Below are 16,853 nucleotides of genomic sequence, written 5' to 3' on the forward strand. Positions count from 1 at the left end.
TTATCTGTCCTTGTTCAGGTGTCTTCAGAAAGAGTACGAACAGTTGCGGCAGCAGCACGGGCAGACCGGTGCGGGAGCCGTAGCTGTTAGCGGGACACCCGATGAAGCTGACCTGTTAGCCGAAGCTAAACTCCTGAGACAGCATAAGGGACGACTGGAGGCTCGCATGCAGATATTAGAGGATCATAACAAACAGTTAGAGTCCCAACTCTACCGACTACGCCAACTACTGCATCAGGTAATGCCCATGAATGACACAATGACCTGCTGTGCCTTACTTGCCTTTCAAGCCAATTGTGATTAAGATTAAAGATTTAGGACGGTACACCTCTCAGAAAACATAAAAAGAAAGATAATTTTAATGACTATTAAGAGCATTGGGATCACTAGATGAGGGCTTAATGTTCTCATTTATATGAAAAACTCAATTTTGACCAAAATCAATATTTATACTTTCTTTTCCCTGTAGCTCAAAATTAGACAATGACTCATTTTGCCAGCACAGGTCACAATTGGATTTACACAGCACCAGAAAAGAGAGGAACATCAATCCCTAGTGCAACCAAATCAGCATTCATTTCGTATCATAAACTAGCTGTCAAAAGCCGCCTTTTTGTGTTGCGGTGAATGTGATTAGCCGTTGTCATCATGGCAGTAATGTCACGCCCATTGTGAAGCATCAACGCTGACGTCCTGTGTGAATGCGCTGTTACAGTCTTTCAGTGTTAGTTTACCTTAACATGCATCAGTCTCTGGTCGGGTTTAGTGTTTATCACACTATATAAACCACTACCGGTCCACGCTTCAGCTGGCTTTATTGTTTAATCGGCAATGCCAGCAAACTCAGACGCCTCCACGAGTGCATGAATCAAACGGGTCGTTTAGTGAATCCTGATTTAGTGTAACAGTCATTTATTGGGTCTCTTGAGGTGTTGATTTACTGCACTGAGATTCAGTTTGGCCATATGGTCGTGTCAGAGGCTCTTAGCTAAATAAACAATATAACTCCATATCCAAAAAGGCAAGTGAGTCATTTCGCACTGAGATTTCTGGCATCAGATAAAGTCAACAGTAATGTCACTGACCTATCACGCCTATTTAAGAAGACAGTAGCCTGGTTTCCATTACAAACTTACACAAAACTTTTGCAATAGTTTCTTCATTGAGCGAACGTAATTTTCCCTCTTATACCAAAAGTCATGGTGATGGATGTTGGTAGGTTTCAGTGGCGGCTGGTGACTGCTCATCCGATTGGCACAAATTCAAAATATGTGTTTGTTGCGTCATGTAAACCATGTACATCACGTGTTTTGGCAAAACACGCGTCAAAACGGTTTATGATAAAAGAGACGCTTACGTTCACAAAATACACGCAAGACACTCCCTTAACACTAAACTCTGATTACGCATGAGATTATGCAAGTATCTGGCAAAGGCGAGCATCTCTTTTATCATAAATGGTTTTGATGCTTATACATCATGCACTTATTTTGACAAAACACGTGATGCACACAGGATCACTCAACGCACAGAATTTAAAATAATATTTTGAAATTACGAACCACAGACATTACGTCTACATACATGTAGTGACGAACTTTGCATCGAGCGCCTTTGAAAAAAGAAGTCACCAGCCGCCACTGTTATCTTTACGTATAGCAGTGACCGCACTAGCGTTCAATTTGATGCAATGTCACGCAGATCAAAGTACCGCAAGAGCGATTTGAGAAATCATACGTTTTTTTTTTTGTCTAGAATCACTCTTGCGTATTGCGAATAGTCTGTTTCAATAGCTGTTTCGCAATATTTATACTTTTTTTTGAATTTCCTGAAAAACCACCTTGTGGTGTTTTTCAGGCAAATGTGAGCGTCAAAACTTTTGTGAAACTGATGTGCTTCCATTGTGCGTATTTCAATTTACACAATTTGAATGGTAATGGTAACGCACTTAAAGGATTACTCCCCTTTCATTTAAAAAATCCTGATCATTTACTCACCTCCATGGCATCCAAGATGTTTATGTCTTTCTTTGTTCAGTCCAGAAGAAATAAAGTTTTTTTGAGGAAACCATTCCAGGATTCATCTCCATATAGTGGATTTAATAGATCTCAACAGTTTACATATTTAAACGATCCCAACTGAGCCGTAAGGGTCTTATCTAGTGTAACAGTTGTCAAAAAAAAAAAATGTTTAAACCAGAACTTCTCATCTTGCACCAGCCTTACGTGTTATGTAATCACATTGAAAAGTCACACATTACATAAGGAATAATTGACAACGGGCCGTTGAATTATGTAAGGGATAATGTAGAGGCAGCCGGTAGTTATTGGGAAATAAGCCCCGACAGTGTGATCAGGACCCGACGCGAAGCGGAGGGTCTTGTATCACACTGAAGGGGCTTATTTCCCAATAACTACCGGCTGCCTCTACATTATCCCGCTTATTACACGGCTACTTGCCACATAAGAAAAAAAAACTGGACATGAATATGAATTTGAAACGTTTTATTGGCATATTTGTTTTAAATTAACATTTTTATCCTTCCGCGAAACTTTGCACAGATGCATAAAATGATCGTAATACCTTATTAAGATCCTCTGCTTCATACTTGTCTGTCTCCATTTTTTCTCTTTTAGCCAGTCTTTGAGAAGTTTTAATCCCCATTCTGTATTTTTTTGTGTGATGGCTTCGTAGCTGTCATGCTCTATTTTGTCAAGTTCAGTCTCAGTAAGCTGTCTGTGTCTTGTCGTGGTTGTCGAGTGTTTGTCACAAGATGGCGCCAGACAGACAGTAATCTTTATTGATCTTTATTGGCGCGGAGCGATTTTACTCGTGCAAGTAGTACCGGCTATGCGTTATTATTTTGGAGCGGTTATTATTTGAAAAGAACGAACCTGCAAATGTCTCAACTGACCAATCAGAATCAAGCATTCCAGAGAGCCGTGTAATAAAAGAATATAATGCACACCAAGGTGGTAATGCGGCACGACGTGAAGCGGAGTGCAGTTACACTGCGGGGTGCATTATTTTCTTATAATTAATAAACATTACTCTGGTGTCTATTTTTAAGACATTTGACAGGTCAGGTGTGCGGTTTACGGAAAAATAATCAACACCCACGGAACATTTCTCAGCCAATCAGAATCAGGCATTCAACAGACCTGTGGTATAAATATGTGAAACACACACTTGCGGACCATTTTAAACAGTAAACTGACACAAAGACATTAATTATTATCATTCCACATAAAAACAACGTCAGAACGCTCCCCTTTTCCACACTTGTAACCACTGGAGCGGTTGTTTTACATACGTCATGCGCAGGGTCCGAAATTAACACAGCGCCAAATGCGGGTAGGTTTTCTGTTTGGCGACTAAATTCAAAAGGGTACACGCCAATCTGGCGGGTGATTTTCAAACCAAAATAGTTATGCAATATAATGTGTTTGCCAGTAACTAATCTGGGGACGAGGTGAGCTAGCCACAAAATGTCTCTACGCTCCAAGTCTCGCGACACTGTGTTGGGGGCTGGAAGGGTAAACAGTGCCGTGAGACTTGAAGCACTAGAAACGATCTGTTGCTAGTACTGCAGCTAACTTGCAGTCTGCAGCTATCTGCTGCATATTAGCTGATATGTGGCGACATTTACCGGGAGTGAGCCAACCTTTGAAATGAAAACTCACAAACGAAAAGGGGGATGAGTTAAATAAAAAAAGAAAGTTTTGTGAGAAATTGAGATAATGGAGTTTCAAGAGGCTGGCTACAATATGATTCTGAGGTTGTTGTTCGGTGTGTCGCCAGTATGCTAAAGATAAAAACAGGAACAGCTCGTTTGTCATCAGAAATAAAACGATAAACTTGAGAACATTCGTGACCATGAACACAGCAACTGAAATGAATGTATATGTGACAAGAAAGGCTATTTATTATTCTGTCCGGTAAAAAATATGCTTGGCTGGTGGGTTTGTTCATCTACCAGTCCCCGTGGCAGGTGAGCCAAAAAGTTAATTTCGGACCCCGGTCATGCGTGAACTTTCAACATGATTACGTACTACGCAAGGTCACGTGGGTGCATCACAAGGCTTGTGCAAGACGAGAAGTTATTTTTATGCCTTGGTTGGGAGCATTTAGAGTCCTTTAAAACTGCAAACCGTGAGGTCCACTATATGGAGAATAGTCCTGGAGTGTTTTTTCTCGAGAAACTACATTTTTTCTCGATTGAACGGAGAGGGGCATGGACATCTTGGATGACATGGGGGTGAATAAATTATCAGATTTTTATGAAAGTGGAATATTCATTTATGTCTGTGTGGTTTTCACAATAGAAGAATATACTAATATTTATGTTTAATGCTGAATTGTCTTTCTGAAATTGTGATAAGAGTTAAAATAATGATTATCTTTCTTTTAGCCCGAGTTAAATGGCACGTCCTCTAGTTCTCTTCATCCGGATTCAGGTGGACAAACCGATTTCGCAGGTACAACACAAATTCAAACCAAAGGCTGATAATACCTTAAGAACTGATTTTCTTCTGTTTCTCTTCATCTGTTGAATGTATTTTCTGTCTTTGTGTGTGCGCGCGTGTGTGTTTGTTGGTGCGTGTGTGTGTGTTCTCAGATGAGTTTCTGGATGAATGTGCTAACATAAGCTCTGATCTGACTGAGGTTATGGAACAGATTAACCACAGTTTTCCTGCATGCTCTCGTAAGTCTAACGCTTTGTCTGTCTTCTTACAATCCGCCACTTACATGCCATCTCATACTCTTTTCGTTTGGGTTTCATTTGCAACTTTCATCTTTTTCATCCCTTGTGTGGAATTAAAAGTCACTGGCCGCATCCCATTGCCATACTGTTGTAGACATTAGGACACTTACACACTAGATAAAGCTCAATAAGACCAGGACTGTTTATTAAGAAAGTTAAAAGAGTCCTGACGTAATTGAAAACTGTATTAAAAGGAACTGAATGAAACTTCAGGAGCATTAACACTTTGAATAGTATGCTATATTGACACTTTGGGAATGCTATTTTCAATGTGTAGTATTGTAATCCTGCATACTATTTGGCATGAAATAGGGATGCAGTTAACATCTTTTTCTCTCTTTTTCCAGTTTTGCTTATCTTTCTATTTTATCACTTCACTTCAGTTTTATCTGCACAAATCTTCAGCTCTTCATAAACTGAGATTGTTGTTAATGTACAGTATATATACATGAGGAACTGTGCTATAAAATGTGTCGCAAACTCTCTCTGCAGTTTTATGTCTAAATCCATTCCAATCTGGCAACCTCATACTCTTTATATAAACCTTCTTTACCACCCACGTCTCAAATTCTCCCTCGCTCAGCCTCTCCACCTGCACCATCACACACACACACACACACACACACACACACACACCTGTCAGTCTGCCAGAAACTTCACTATTCACTCAGTCTCAATGCTTTCATTTAAAATAGTGTTTAAACAAGCTTTATAGTTTTAGAGAAAACCTGACCGCTTTTGAAGATACGTTTATAGTCTTAAGTTAAGACTCTGCCAAAGTATTAAAGTGTTTTTATGACTGATAATATTTCTGTGTTATTGGTGTACCTCATTCTGTATTCTACCTGAAAACATTAATCTTCGGTCCTTGTCATTTTATTCTGTATTGGGCGGTTATGTGTGGTGAAGTTTTGTTTTGTTTGAAGATATTGAGCTCTTTCCATGTCCTTTGTTTGACGGGAATGTTTTAATGAAGAAAAGAGGGAGAGGTGTTGGGAGCCGCATCACTTTTGTCTCCCTGTAGAGTTCATTAAAACAATTCATTCAGTGTTCAGAAGTTCAAGCAATCCCATGAGTCTTAGTGTGAAGGATCTAAATGAAACATGTGACTGTATTGTGCAGAATGTGAATGTGTTGTCAGGACTGTCACGGTTGCTGGTTGTGTGTGGTCCTAATTGAATCTTTCTCTCTTTTTCTTTTGGATTGTGAAGCGTCAAGTGTGTCCTCCAGACCCAAGGTAAGATTTGCCACATTTCATAGTTTGTGACACCAGTTACACTACTTACCTGTTGAAATGCTCTTTTAATTTGCATGATTTATGTCCGTTGGATACATAATCCATCATGTTCACGATAACAGAATCTTCAAATTAATATTTCTTTGGTTTCTTTTTTATAAATAATCTTTAGATGTAAACATGTTAGCGGTAGGCTTTTTAACAAGTGGTACATAGGGATGTGATGGTTGTCATAACCACCGCAGCGGTGCAGCGCCATTGCATATGTGAAGTACAATCTCGCCCAGTGAAATGTTTTCAAGTTCAGGGTTTCCAGCAGAAAATGTGTTAGTTAAGGTGGTAGGGTTGGGCGTGTCTTGGGGCGTGGCAATAAAAGGGGCAGGACGTACACGTCATGATGAAAATGAAAATATTTTTATTTAAAACACTCAAATAAAACTTAATTTTGAAGAAACTATGACAGAAAATGAACACATAATAAATTATTATTGAATTAAATGTTTTTACCTCTAACGGTAATAGCTGCGTGATGAAGTGAAACTAAACGGTTAATAAACACAAACTAAAGCAGATGTTGTAGAACGTCTGGCGAACGTAGATAGCGCCAAAATTGTGAAAACTGATTATTTCCCACTATTAATTACATGATCTTAAAGGAGTGTAACTACTGTAACATGTAAATAATGCACATGAATAAAGTGAGCAAGAGCGCTCAACAATTATATCGAATCAACAGGCACGTGAAACTTAGCTAGCAGGTTGCTCAAACAACAAAAATCACCAGCTAACTTACTTTAAATTTGCAAGAACTATAACAGACTTAAATAACCCCAAAACACAATCCACTTACAGTTTTCACGGACACGCGTTTTATCAACTGGCTATCCTCCAGTCATGACGGACCACGTCTTTCTCATTTTGGCCGCGTGGCGCGTGCCCACTCGAGGTGTGAAGCGCGTCCGCACTATTCTCCAAGATGCACTTGACAGCTTTTTGTGCAGCAAAGTATTATTATTTTTTGGACGACCTACTTAAGGCGATAGGGTTTCCCAGCTTAGGCGGGCCGCCCGAACTTAAAAAGTAAACCCTGAAGTTCGTGTGAACGCAAACAGCCAGCAGATTTGGAGTAAGGGGGCGTGCACACCAAAGCTTTTACGCCGGTGCCCGGTGAATGTTTTCAATTGTTTCCAATGGAAGTTCCGTTTATTCCATGCTGAAAGCCGGCGCTCTGCGTTTTATCCGTGCTTAGCACTGAAAAGCTCAGCTCGTCAATCTCAGTTCTCACACGGCCGTCCAATCACAGTGTAGGAGGGGCGGGACAAACATCACAACAACTAACCTGCCCATCGTTCAATGATAGATAAACAAAGCAGGAGTATCACAAAAACCAAAGCGCTCAGCTGAAAAAAAGCTGCCGTTTTCAGCCACGTTTAAAAGCTTTGGGCACTATTTGCAAAGGGAGGCAACTGATATCAGTGATGACCTGCTGGCTTGGGGCAGAACAATAAGGCAAGATCTTCTCTCTTAGTCACTCAAGGTTGCGAAAAAAAGTATCAATCTGCACTACCAGTACACCATCACAACGCGTTTTTAGCGCTGCTAGAAACATTATAACCCCAATAAAGCTCCTCACTTAAACTGTGCGTTGTTTTACAAATGCAAGTGCGACATTTACAATAAACACGCACATAGGCACCGATCCCATGGGTGCTCCGGGGCTCGGCTCAAGCACCCACCGATATGGCCAAGCACATATGCTCAATTGCTTCACATTTGCATCTCAAACCATGTGGAAAACGGGACTGCGAAACTTTCTTCTTCTTTTTTTATAGCACATGGGCGGTTCAAACCGTCTGCCGTTGCTAAGTAACCTAACATAGCTTGTTGTTGTAAAGAGCACCCACCGGCGGAAAAAGAAATTGGTGCCTATGAACACGCACGTTTGTTAAGAAAGAAATATCTGAACCTTGTTTACATTGTATATTTAAGCAATATCGCTCGAGTAGGAGTGTGATATAGCTCTATATCATCACGGCTGTGATTAGGCCAGAGGCACGAGGCCGCAGGCCGAGTGCCGGAGGCAATCACAGCCGTGATGATATAGAGCTATATCACACGACTCCGAGAGCGATATTGCTTTTATACAACAGTTCGACGGCACACGTTTGAAAAACGAAAACTAGAAAACAACAACGGAGTTATTTTAAAAGCCTCTTTGTTTGAGAACTACTTCTTCCGCCACGGATTTGAGGGCGGCCAGAATGACAGGTAAAACTTTTGGCTGCTTTGAAGCTCATAACAACTCAATGGACGGAAAAGCCGTTACTTTATATTACCGTTTCTTGGTCACAAAGTGTAGTTTTAAGATTAGTTCAGTCGAGAATGTATCTGTATTATATTTAAATCTGCAGTCGATTGGTAAAGATAGCGCCTGTTTGAACGTTTGCTTAGTGAGATTCAGTACGAATGAGAACCAAAGCATGAGCGGACGTCAGTGTTCACTCGCCCCACTGACCACCGCCCTCTCTGGGCTACATCTCTGAAAGGGATTCCCCGGCTCTCATGTTGGCCTTGTTTGTTTATGATCGTCAAAATGAGATCAAATCAGCAGTATTTGGTGTCATGATCAAACTAGTACTTGTTTTTTTATTCATATTTAGTGTCTTTTGTGTTTGTTATTGTTTTGGCGCGAGGTAAAAGTGAATAAAACTATACTTGTGTAACGTTACTATTGCTTTCTCATTTATTCTTAACGCGATACGAGCACTCGATTATTATTATTAAACTTTGTTCTTGTCAGTACTATATAAAACGGTTTTTTATAAGTGTCAGAGAGATGTTTTTGCATGCTGCTTATAAATATACCAGTGGCGATATCTCATAACATGTTTTAATAGTCACGTCACGATACAGTAAATGATCAATGTCCACATTTAAAAGCTGCGGTGCTTACCTGCAGTTCCACGGTGTTTTCGCGTTCTGATAAAAGATATAGCTCCAGAAAAAAACGAGTGTTTATATTCCTCTTTCCAAGTGTTAATCGTCCACACGATGTGACAAGACATTACTCCCATTAACTTTAACGTAACATCCAAGAGCGCTGATCTTTGAAGGAATAATAACTTCCGATTGGGGATTCACAGACTGATTTATGAGCTAGTCTAATGAGACGCACGGAGAGTGATTCACACAGCGCGTCTGTGTTTTTCCATTCAGAGATGAGCCTGCTTACGACCTCCATTCACTAGGTGGCGGAATAATACGAAAGGTGAAGCGGTTACAGTGCCGTTATCAGTACAATATCGTATAGCTCTTAGCCAATCAGATTCGAGAACCAGAAAGAACTGTTGTATAATTCATATATATATATATATATATATATATATATATATATATATATATATATATATGCTTTATATAGTGTATAAGCCTATATGCATCAATTAAAAAAACATACGTTTTAGCTGCATATAATCGGTTAGTGAAAAATTTTTTTGCATACGTTTTGCGCAAATCTGTAATGGAAACACAGCTAGTGAGCGCTTTTGGTTAGAAATAGATCTGATTCCTGTGAATACAGTCTGAGACAATAGTATCTTTAGCCGCATGCTAACAAGCACATTTTGGTTTTAATTATTTTATTAAGCAGTCAGTGAGTGTCTGTGTGTGGGGCTTTGTTTGTGTGACATCACATTAACCTGAGAATGAAAACAGCATGTCTAAAGAGATGACTATGGTTTAATTTTTCCTTTGTAGGATGGTTGCAGGGCCGATTTTTGCTATGGGCAATGTGGGCGAACGCCCAGGGCGCAATCTATGTGAGGGCGCACGAGCGCACTCAAAAAAAAAAAAAAAATCCAAGCGGTTTTTTAGACAAATGCTCATTTCCATCTCAAGTTAGTGCTAAGAGTCATACACAGGTTGTGTGCGTGTCAGAAGAGGCACGGGAGCCCATAGGGGCGGGGAAACAGCTTGCGACTGCAAAACGATCGCTCGCCTTAAGGGGGGCGAGTGAGGGATAGACTGATCCCAGACCAGAGGCCATACAACACAAACTGCTGCGTCTGCTTCCAAAATCATTTTATTTTTCATTCCTAAAATTAACATAGACCCATATACCTACGAACATGTTATCAATTGGATTTTGTGAGAAAAAAAATCTGTAGAGTCAGTCATCTACGTGACTCACGTCACGTGACACCGGTTGATTGACGGGCGAACGGACGTTGTTGTTGGCAAAATGTAATGCAAAGTTAATGATGTCGAGTCTTCATCATCATGGATCAAATTAAAAGACCAAAGAAGCCATAAGTTGCCCAGGTCAGAAAAATAAGAAAAGAAGATGAGGAAAAATGGGCAAAAGATAAAGGTATGCCGATTTCTACGAGCTAATGTTATTTATATTAGCCTCGCTCTCTTGCTAATATGTTGCTATAGGGAATGTTAATGTACGTCACCGCAGTGTTGCATTATGGGACGTGGGCGCCATGTTTAGAGGCACCGCCGACCGCTATGCCATTTAATTGTGGGCATGTAAAGCTAAAACTAGGTAAAATTGAAGAAGAACGCAAGAAATCGAGACGTTGAAAGAAAAAGAGAAGGGACCCTATCGGGAGAAACTAAATGCTACTGCCAAAAAACTTTATTTGTACAAATAAACAACATAGATCCATATGATTTAGCAGCCCAAGACTGGATTACGGACCTCCGATTACATATCTGGTCAATTACCTTGTTTTTGCAGGACTTTATTTACACTTTGCAGGAGTTTAAGAGCTATAAATCCCTTCAAGCTTATAGTAAGGTGACACTTCTTCTTTTGGAGTCTTATGGTTGGCAAACCAGCTATTTACTGACAATGTGTTAATACCTACGTACCTTAATGATTCTATAAAAGACTTTCTCCGTTGTATTCTGTGCGATGAATCAACACATGTTGAAAAGATGGCACTTCTGTTTTGGCCAAGTTATTAAAACAAAAATGCTAAATATTTAGCTAACGTTGTTATTTAAAGAGTCACAAGCAGTGGATTTGAGCAGTTGCATTTAATAAAAAAAATGTGTGTTACAATCGTCAAAATTGTCTAAATATTTATTTTTATAACTCATGTGTTTAGGGTGATCAGAAATGAATGAATGAATCAACCAATAACTTACATTTGCAAGTTAGTTTGACAGTGTTAGCATAAAAACAAGACAATTTAAGTGGTTCTACTTTTATTAATCACAAATTACTGAATGACTGAAAATGCAGCGAACACACTCTCGCTGATGCAGGGATTTTATTTGGAAAAGTAAATGTTTTTCTCCTGATTGCAGCAGGCAAACCACGCGATCCGGCGTCTTTTCGTCAGCTCCTGCACCGGCTTCCTTTGTTTTTTCCACGAATAAAAGCTGGAAAAACGTATTCCGTTGTTCAGTTTCCTCCCTGAACGATCGCGTGACCTGCTTGATCGAGCAGTACTGACCAAACATATCGAAGTTTATAAAAATCTCGACAGAAAATACAAAAACAACCTCCAACACATGAACTCAAATACAGCGGGATAGGACGCGTGCCTGCAAATATGGCGGATTACACATAATGCCACATCGCGTGACGTCAACTCCACATTCCCTATTAGCCACAGAACACGACTGTTTTTTTGTTTTGTTTTAGTTTTGCTGAACTAGCAACTATTAGAATTGAGGCACCATGTCATGCAACTAAATGCAACACAACAAGTGCAAACTCACACAGACCTCCTGACTGTGTCATTTTTTATTGCTATACGCTATATGTGAACTTAAATAACTTCTAATATAAATTGACATGCCATTTTGTAAGCTACACAGTGATATAGCTTTTTAAATAATTTGTAGTGTATGCTTAGCATTTGTTAACATCCTATAAACTAATAAAATGTGTGTTATGGTCATTTTAATTGGGTAACTGATGCATGTGTGATGTAAGTGTATCTAACTTACATATTGGATCTTAATTGTAAATTCAGGGGCATTTCTGAAATATTTTGAAGTTAGAGCACCCACTGGCAAAAATGAGGAGTCAGATACTTCCACAGCCATGGCCAACAGACATGGTTGTGTAGTCTGATGAGGAGTGTGTGTGTGTGTTTATATACTGTATTACATTTATTTATCTTGTTTTTCTCTGTTCTTGTTACCTTTTTGTATTTAAGATTATATATAATAAAATAATACATGTTGGTGGCGGGATTTGGGGGTAATTCTTTTTTTTTTCTGGGGGCGGCCAAGGGATGGTTCGCCCAGGGCGTAAATCTAGCCAGGACCGCCACTGGATGGTTGTGTTTACACACATTTATGTCCAAAATTGATTTTTCATAATATGTGCCCTTTAATAAATAAGTTATGTTTTTGTGCAGGTGATGTGAAGGTTGTCGACAGGAACTCCCTTTGAGGAGCAGACATTTTTTCAGAGCTCCACATTAAATCGACGTGACAATATTGCCATTCCAGAGATGGAGATTTCCAGCTGTTTCCTAGACTGAGATGGACCCAAAGACTCTGGAACTGGACCATAAAATTCATTTTAATGGCTATTACTACTGCGTCTGTCTCTGTACTATGCAATTGTACATTTGATTAACATGTAGATTGTACGTGAGGTGTATTTGCCCATTGTTTTAATATTCCAGTGATTATTTAGGGTTATGGGAGTCATTTATTCGGTATCCTGTATGCTTTTCTTTTGCGTTCACCAGGAACAAGAGTGTTATCACATGAACAGTTTGCATTATTTTCTTTGTTAAATCAGCACGCATTATCTTTCTACAGATATTAGAGAGGTTGTTAGTTTAGTCCGAAAGCTTCATATGTGTCAGTGAATATGAAGACGAAACATGTTTTACGTCGTTGCGTTAAAATTTCAGCCTGTTTTTTTTTGTTCTTGCCAGTGTTTGCTGTAACTCTTTAAATTATCTTTTCCACAATGTTTGTCGTGTGTTTGAACAGTCACTGCATTTCCACAATGCACGCACAGATGTCATTAATGTTCAGATGCATCAAAAACACCCTTTTGTGCCTATAAAGCATCCATTCCAGGAGACGAGCGGGCGATAGATGCCGTAATCCTCATTGGATCGTGTAGAAAGATTATATTATTAAAAGATGTTGGACATTTCTAGGATGTTTGGCCCAAGATGATTTATCTTTGTGTAGTATAGTTTTATAAATAAATGTTTTAAAAAATTAGAAGTAAGCCATGATTGCCTTGCTACCTCAGATATCATCCTTCGTTCATTGGTTCATTAGCGTGAAATGTTTTCATCTGGTCCAAAACGTTGCTCCTGTTATGTGAGTAATCTGCCCTGAAGACTAGGTTGTGCTTATATTTTTCCAAATGTCCTTTTCACGTTTCTACATTGGTGTATTTGTGTCGCGCTATACTGTCAATGAAGCGTTACAATTTAGCGTTACTGTAACATCTGCAAAACGTTGATTCTGACCTGTTAAAGTCTTAACGTCACCGATGCTGTGCTGTTCTGACCCGACATAGATCGATTAAACCCACCACACTACATGTAATGAGGTTTCATGTTTTATTCCAAATAAAGCTTTTATAATGAATGTGTCCTTGTGCTTTTTGTGTTTTTATTATATTATATTTTCAAGCTGTTGCAGAAAACAAACAGATCATAATTATTAAATGAAGAGTTTTTTACCCCAAAATTTAAAACACATTTTTATTGAAAACTGTTGCTTTATTATGATCAAAAATGTGTGTGTGTGCCTACTAACTATATTTTGGAGACATATTGGTACCCAAAAGTGAGCAAAACTTCCCTTTGGGGATGTCCATTATTAAATAAAGTTTTTTTTAAGTTATAAAAACATTTTCTGTTAAAGTCAAACACTTGCAGAAAGAAATGTAAAATGTTGAAAATGATAATAGGGGCTCTTTAATATTTATTGTGATTCATTATTTGATAGAAACATCATCAGCATTTATATTTAAATGATCAACCTTGACAGCACAAAGACCTACATATTCATTTAGCACTCCTGTGCAATGAGGGGAAAGACTAGGGCTGTGTTTACTGTTACACTGAGAGTCAGGAGGAAATGAGCTGAAACTAGAAGAGAAATCGAGGAAGAAAACTAATTAGTGCCAAAGTCTGTTTCCTCCATACGCTTGAGAAGTTACCGGAGGATTTACAGACACTCGTGTGGTAGTTCCTCTCTTCAGTAAATCACACCGTACAGGACTTTATGTTATTATTAGTTGTTGGTGGCAGGAGGCAGATTCGTCTTGGTCATTTCGGGTGCTGTGAGAGCGCTGGCGTCTGACCTCAGAAACACTGCCCATCTATAAGTCTCACTGCTTTAAAGCTTCATTTCTCATCTGACTGAAACAACTTTTACCGCCTGGAGATTTTACAGCAGAAAAGTCAGAGTGTCCGCAAAGGTTAGCTCGTCTGAATTTGACGTGTTTTTATGGAAACATCCTAAAGCGTTATAGCATTTTCACAACATGAAACTCTCGGCGTCTCTGTGATAAATGTTGTTGTGAACTGCTCGCACATTAATGTCAGAGCCTCGAAAATGACAAAAAGCTCCATAAAATAGTCCATGCGATATATTTCAAGGTCACTAAAGTTTTGCATTAAATGCATACTTTCGTTGTAAAGGCCTTGCTCTTGCTTATGGCCAAAATTAGGCAACAAATCCCAACAATTGACCTTTGCTAAACTTAAAATATTCCTTTAAATTTCAAATACAACCATATATTTATTATAGACAAATGTTAACCTTCCCTATTCAGTCTGTAAAGGCCAATTCGCACCGGTCAGACAACTACCATCTCCCACAGACACCCACATTCTAAGTCTCATTTACTTTAATCCAACAACTGCCAACAGTCTGTTGGAGTCTGTCTGACCAGTGTGAATTGGCCTTAACAGTGGCGAGGCCAGAAATATTAAACTGAGTGGACCTATATGCCTTCTCTCAAATTACATCATTTTACAATATTGTAGTGGTTAATGGATTACATTACATTTTTTGAGTCATGGATTGAACAAGTTTTGGATCAGCATAAAAGGGAAATAAGAACAAATCATGAAATTATAAATAGAAAAGAACATACAAATAAAGTATAACAGTCGTATTTAGGTACAGAAATATAATCAAATTAATAATATCTGTATTTATATTGTATGAATGAAATATTATTCATCTTTTTAAAGGTACAGATGTGATTCTTCTTTTGTCTTCTGTTGTTTGATTAACATAAGGACACAAACATAAGCAGATTTCTTTAAGGCCGGATAAGCACGGATCCATATACTGACACACACATCTGATTTCTTTCTGAACTGTTTGCATTCACTTTAAGACATAACTGACTGATTTTATGGGAATACTTGCCGTGATTGTGGTATTTCAAGATCTTTTAGCATGTGTGTGTCCTGTGAAGCGCATTAGTTAAGAGAGATTCTGTGTTTGCCTGCTTTTTGAAACACATGTCTCTGTGTTTATGTGTTATGGGTGTGCATATACACTCACCTAAAGGATTATTAGGAACACCATACTAATACTGTGTTTGACCCACTTTCACCTTCAGAACTGCCTTAATTCTACGTGGCAGTGAACTCATCAAGGTGCTGAAAGCATTCTTTAGAAATGTTGGCTCATATTGATAGGATAGCATCTTGAAGTTGATGGAGATTCGTGGGATGCACATCCAGAGCACGAAGCTCCCGTTCCACCACATCCAAAAGATTCTCTATTGGGTTGAGATCTGGTGAGCGTGGGGGCCATTTTAGTACAGTGAACTCATTGTCATGTTCAAGAAACCGAATTGAAATGATTCAAGCTTTGTGACATGGTGCTTTATCCTGCTGGAAGCAGCCATCAGAGGATGAGTACATGGTGGTCATAAAGGGATGGACATGGTCAGAAACAATGCTCAGGTAGGCCGTGGCATTTAAAAGATGCCCAATTGGCACTAAGGGGCCTAAAGTGTGCCAAGAAAACATCCCCCACAAACCATTACACCACCAGCCTGCACAGTGGTAACAAGACATGATGGATCCATGATCTCATTCTTTTTACGCCAAATTCTGACTTTACCATCTGAATGTCTGAGCTCGTGCAAATTGTAGCCTTTTTTCGGGTGGTTCTTCGCCTCTACGTCGTGCATTAAAACCCTTTAATGCATGACTAGCCGTGGATTATCCCTTACAAAAACAACATTATTTCCCACATACCTTAAATTTTTGTAGCTCCAGATTTCACTTTGAAAAGTGCTGTGTCCCTGATTGGCCAGCTAATCTGTACGTTGTGATTGGCCTGAATACTTCTGACGTCAGCCAGAAATGTGACGCCCCTTACCATGTTTGAAAGATTCAGTTGCTGGAGTTAACTTACAGATTGTGAGTCCGAAGTGAGAGGAATTATGATAATGTCGGTCTTGTCTACATCACCAATACTAGGATGTAAACTGTTGCCTACAATCTGTGTGTTTGTTGTAGTCCAAGAAAAGAGATTGACGTTGGAGACGATAACTCCCATCATCGTTTACTTGTGGGTTAGTACTTTTTGCATATTGTTAACATGTACTAATACACACTTGCACACCAAAAGAAATGTAAAAATGTAAATCGGACAATAGGTGTTCTTTTTAATAAACTTTTTTTATAAATGGATATTTATTTCTGAATGTTGCATATTACTACACCCCTAAGGGGAAATGGAGCAAAAATAAAGTAAAGTTTAGTTTTGCGTGTGCATGTCAAACTATCGCAAGTGAAACTTTTGCATGCGCACGTGATACTAAACTTTAAAAAAAAATTCTGCACATGAAGGTTTCGCGTGAGCACATGAAACTAA

The 16,853-nt window shown here is 39.0% G+C and overlaps 1 protein-coding gene across 5 annotated transcripts in view; it reads left to right on the top strand.

The window, feature by feature from the left end:
* The window catches only part of utrn (utrophin), a 274,929-nt gene extending 261,340 nt beyond the window's left edge, over positions 1-13,589 (top strand). For 4 of the 5 annotated variants that reach the window (XM_073874808.1, XM_073874811.1, XM_073874809.1 and 1 more), the window contains 5 exons: positions 19-238; positions 4,412-4,478; positions 4,619-4,705; positions 5,977-6,002; positions 12,386-13,589. In XM_073874808.1, coding sequence (XP_073730909.1) covers positions 19-238; positions 4,412-4,478; positions 4,619-4,705; positions 5,977-6,002; positions 12,386-12,394 — 409 coding nt within the window. In that variant the 3' untranslated portion in view covers positions 12,395-13,589. The remainder of the gene's footprint in view (positions 1-18; positions 239-4,411; positions 4,479-4,618; positions 4,706-5,976; positions 6,003-12,385) is intronic. The other variant, XM_073874812.1, reaches the window with a different exon arrangement.
* Positions 13,590-16,853: the final 3,264 nt, after the last annotated feature.

Source organism: Misgurnus anguillicaudatus, chromosome 13, assembly GCF_027580225.2.
Source record: "Misgurnus anguillicaudatus chromosome 13, ASM2758022v2, whole genome shotgun sequence".
NCBI classification, from domain to species: domain Eukaryota; kingdom Metazoa; phylum Chordata; class Actinopteri; order Cypriniformes; family Cobitidae; genus Misgurnus; species Misgurnus anguillicaudatus.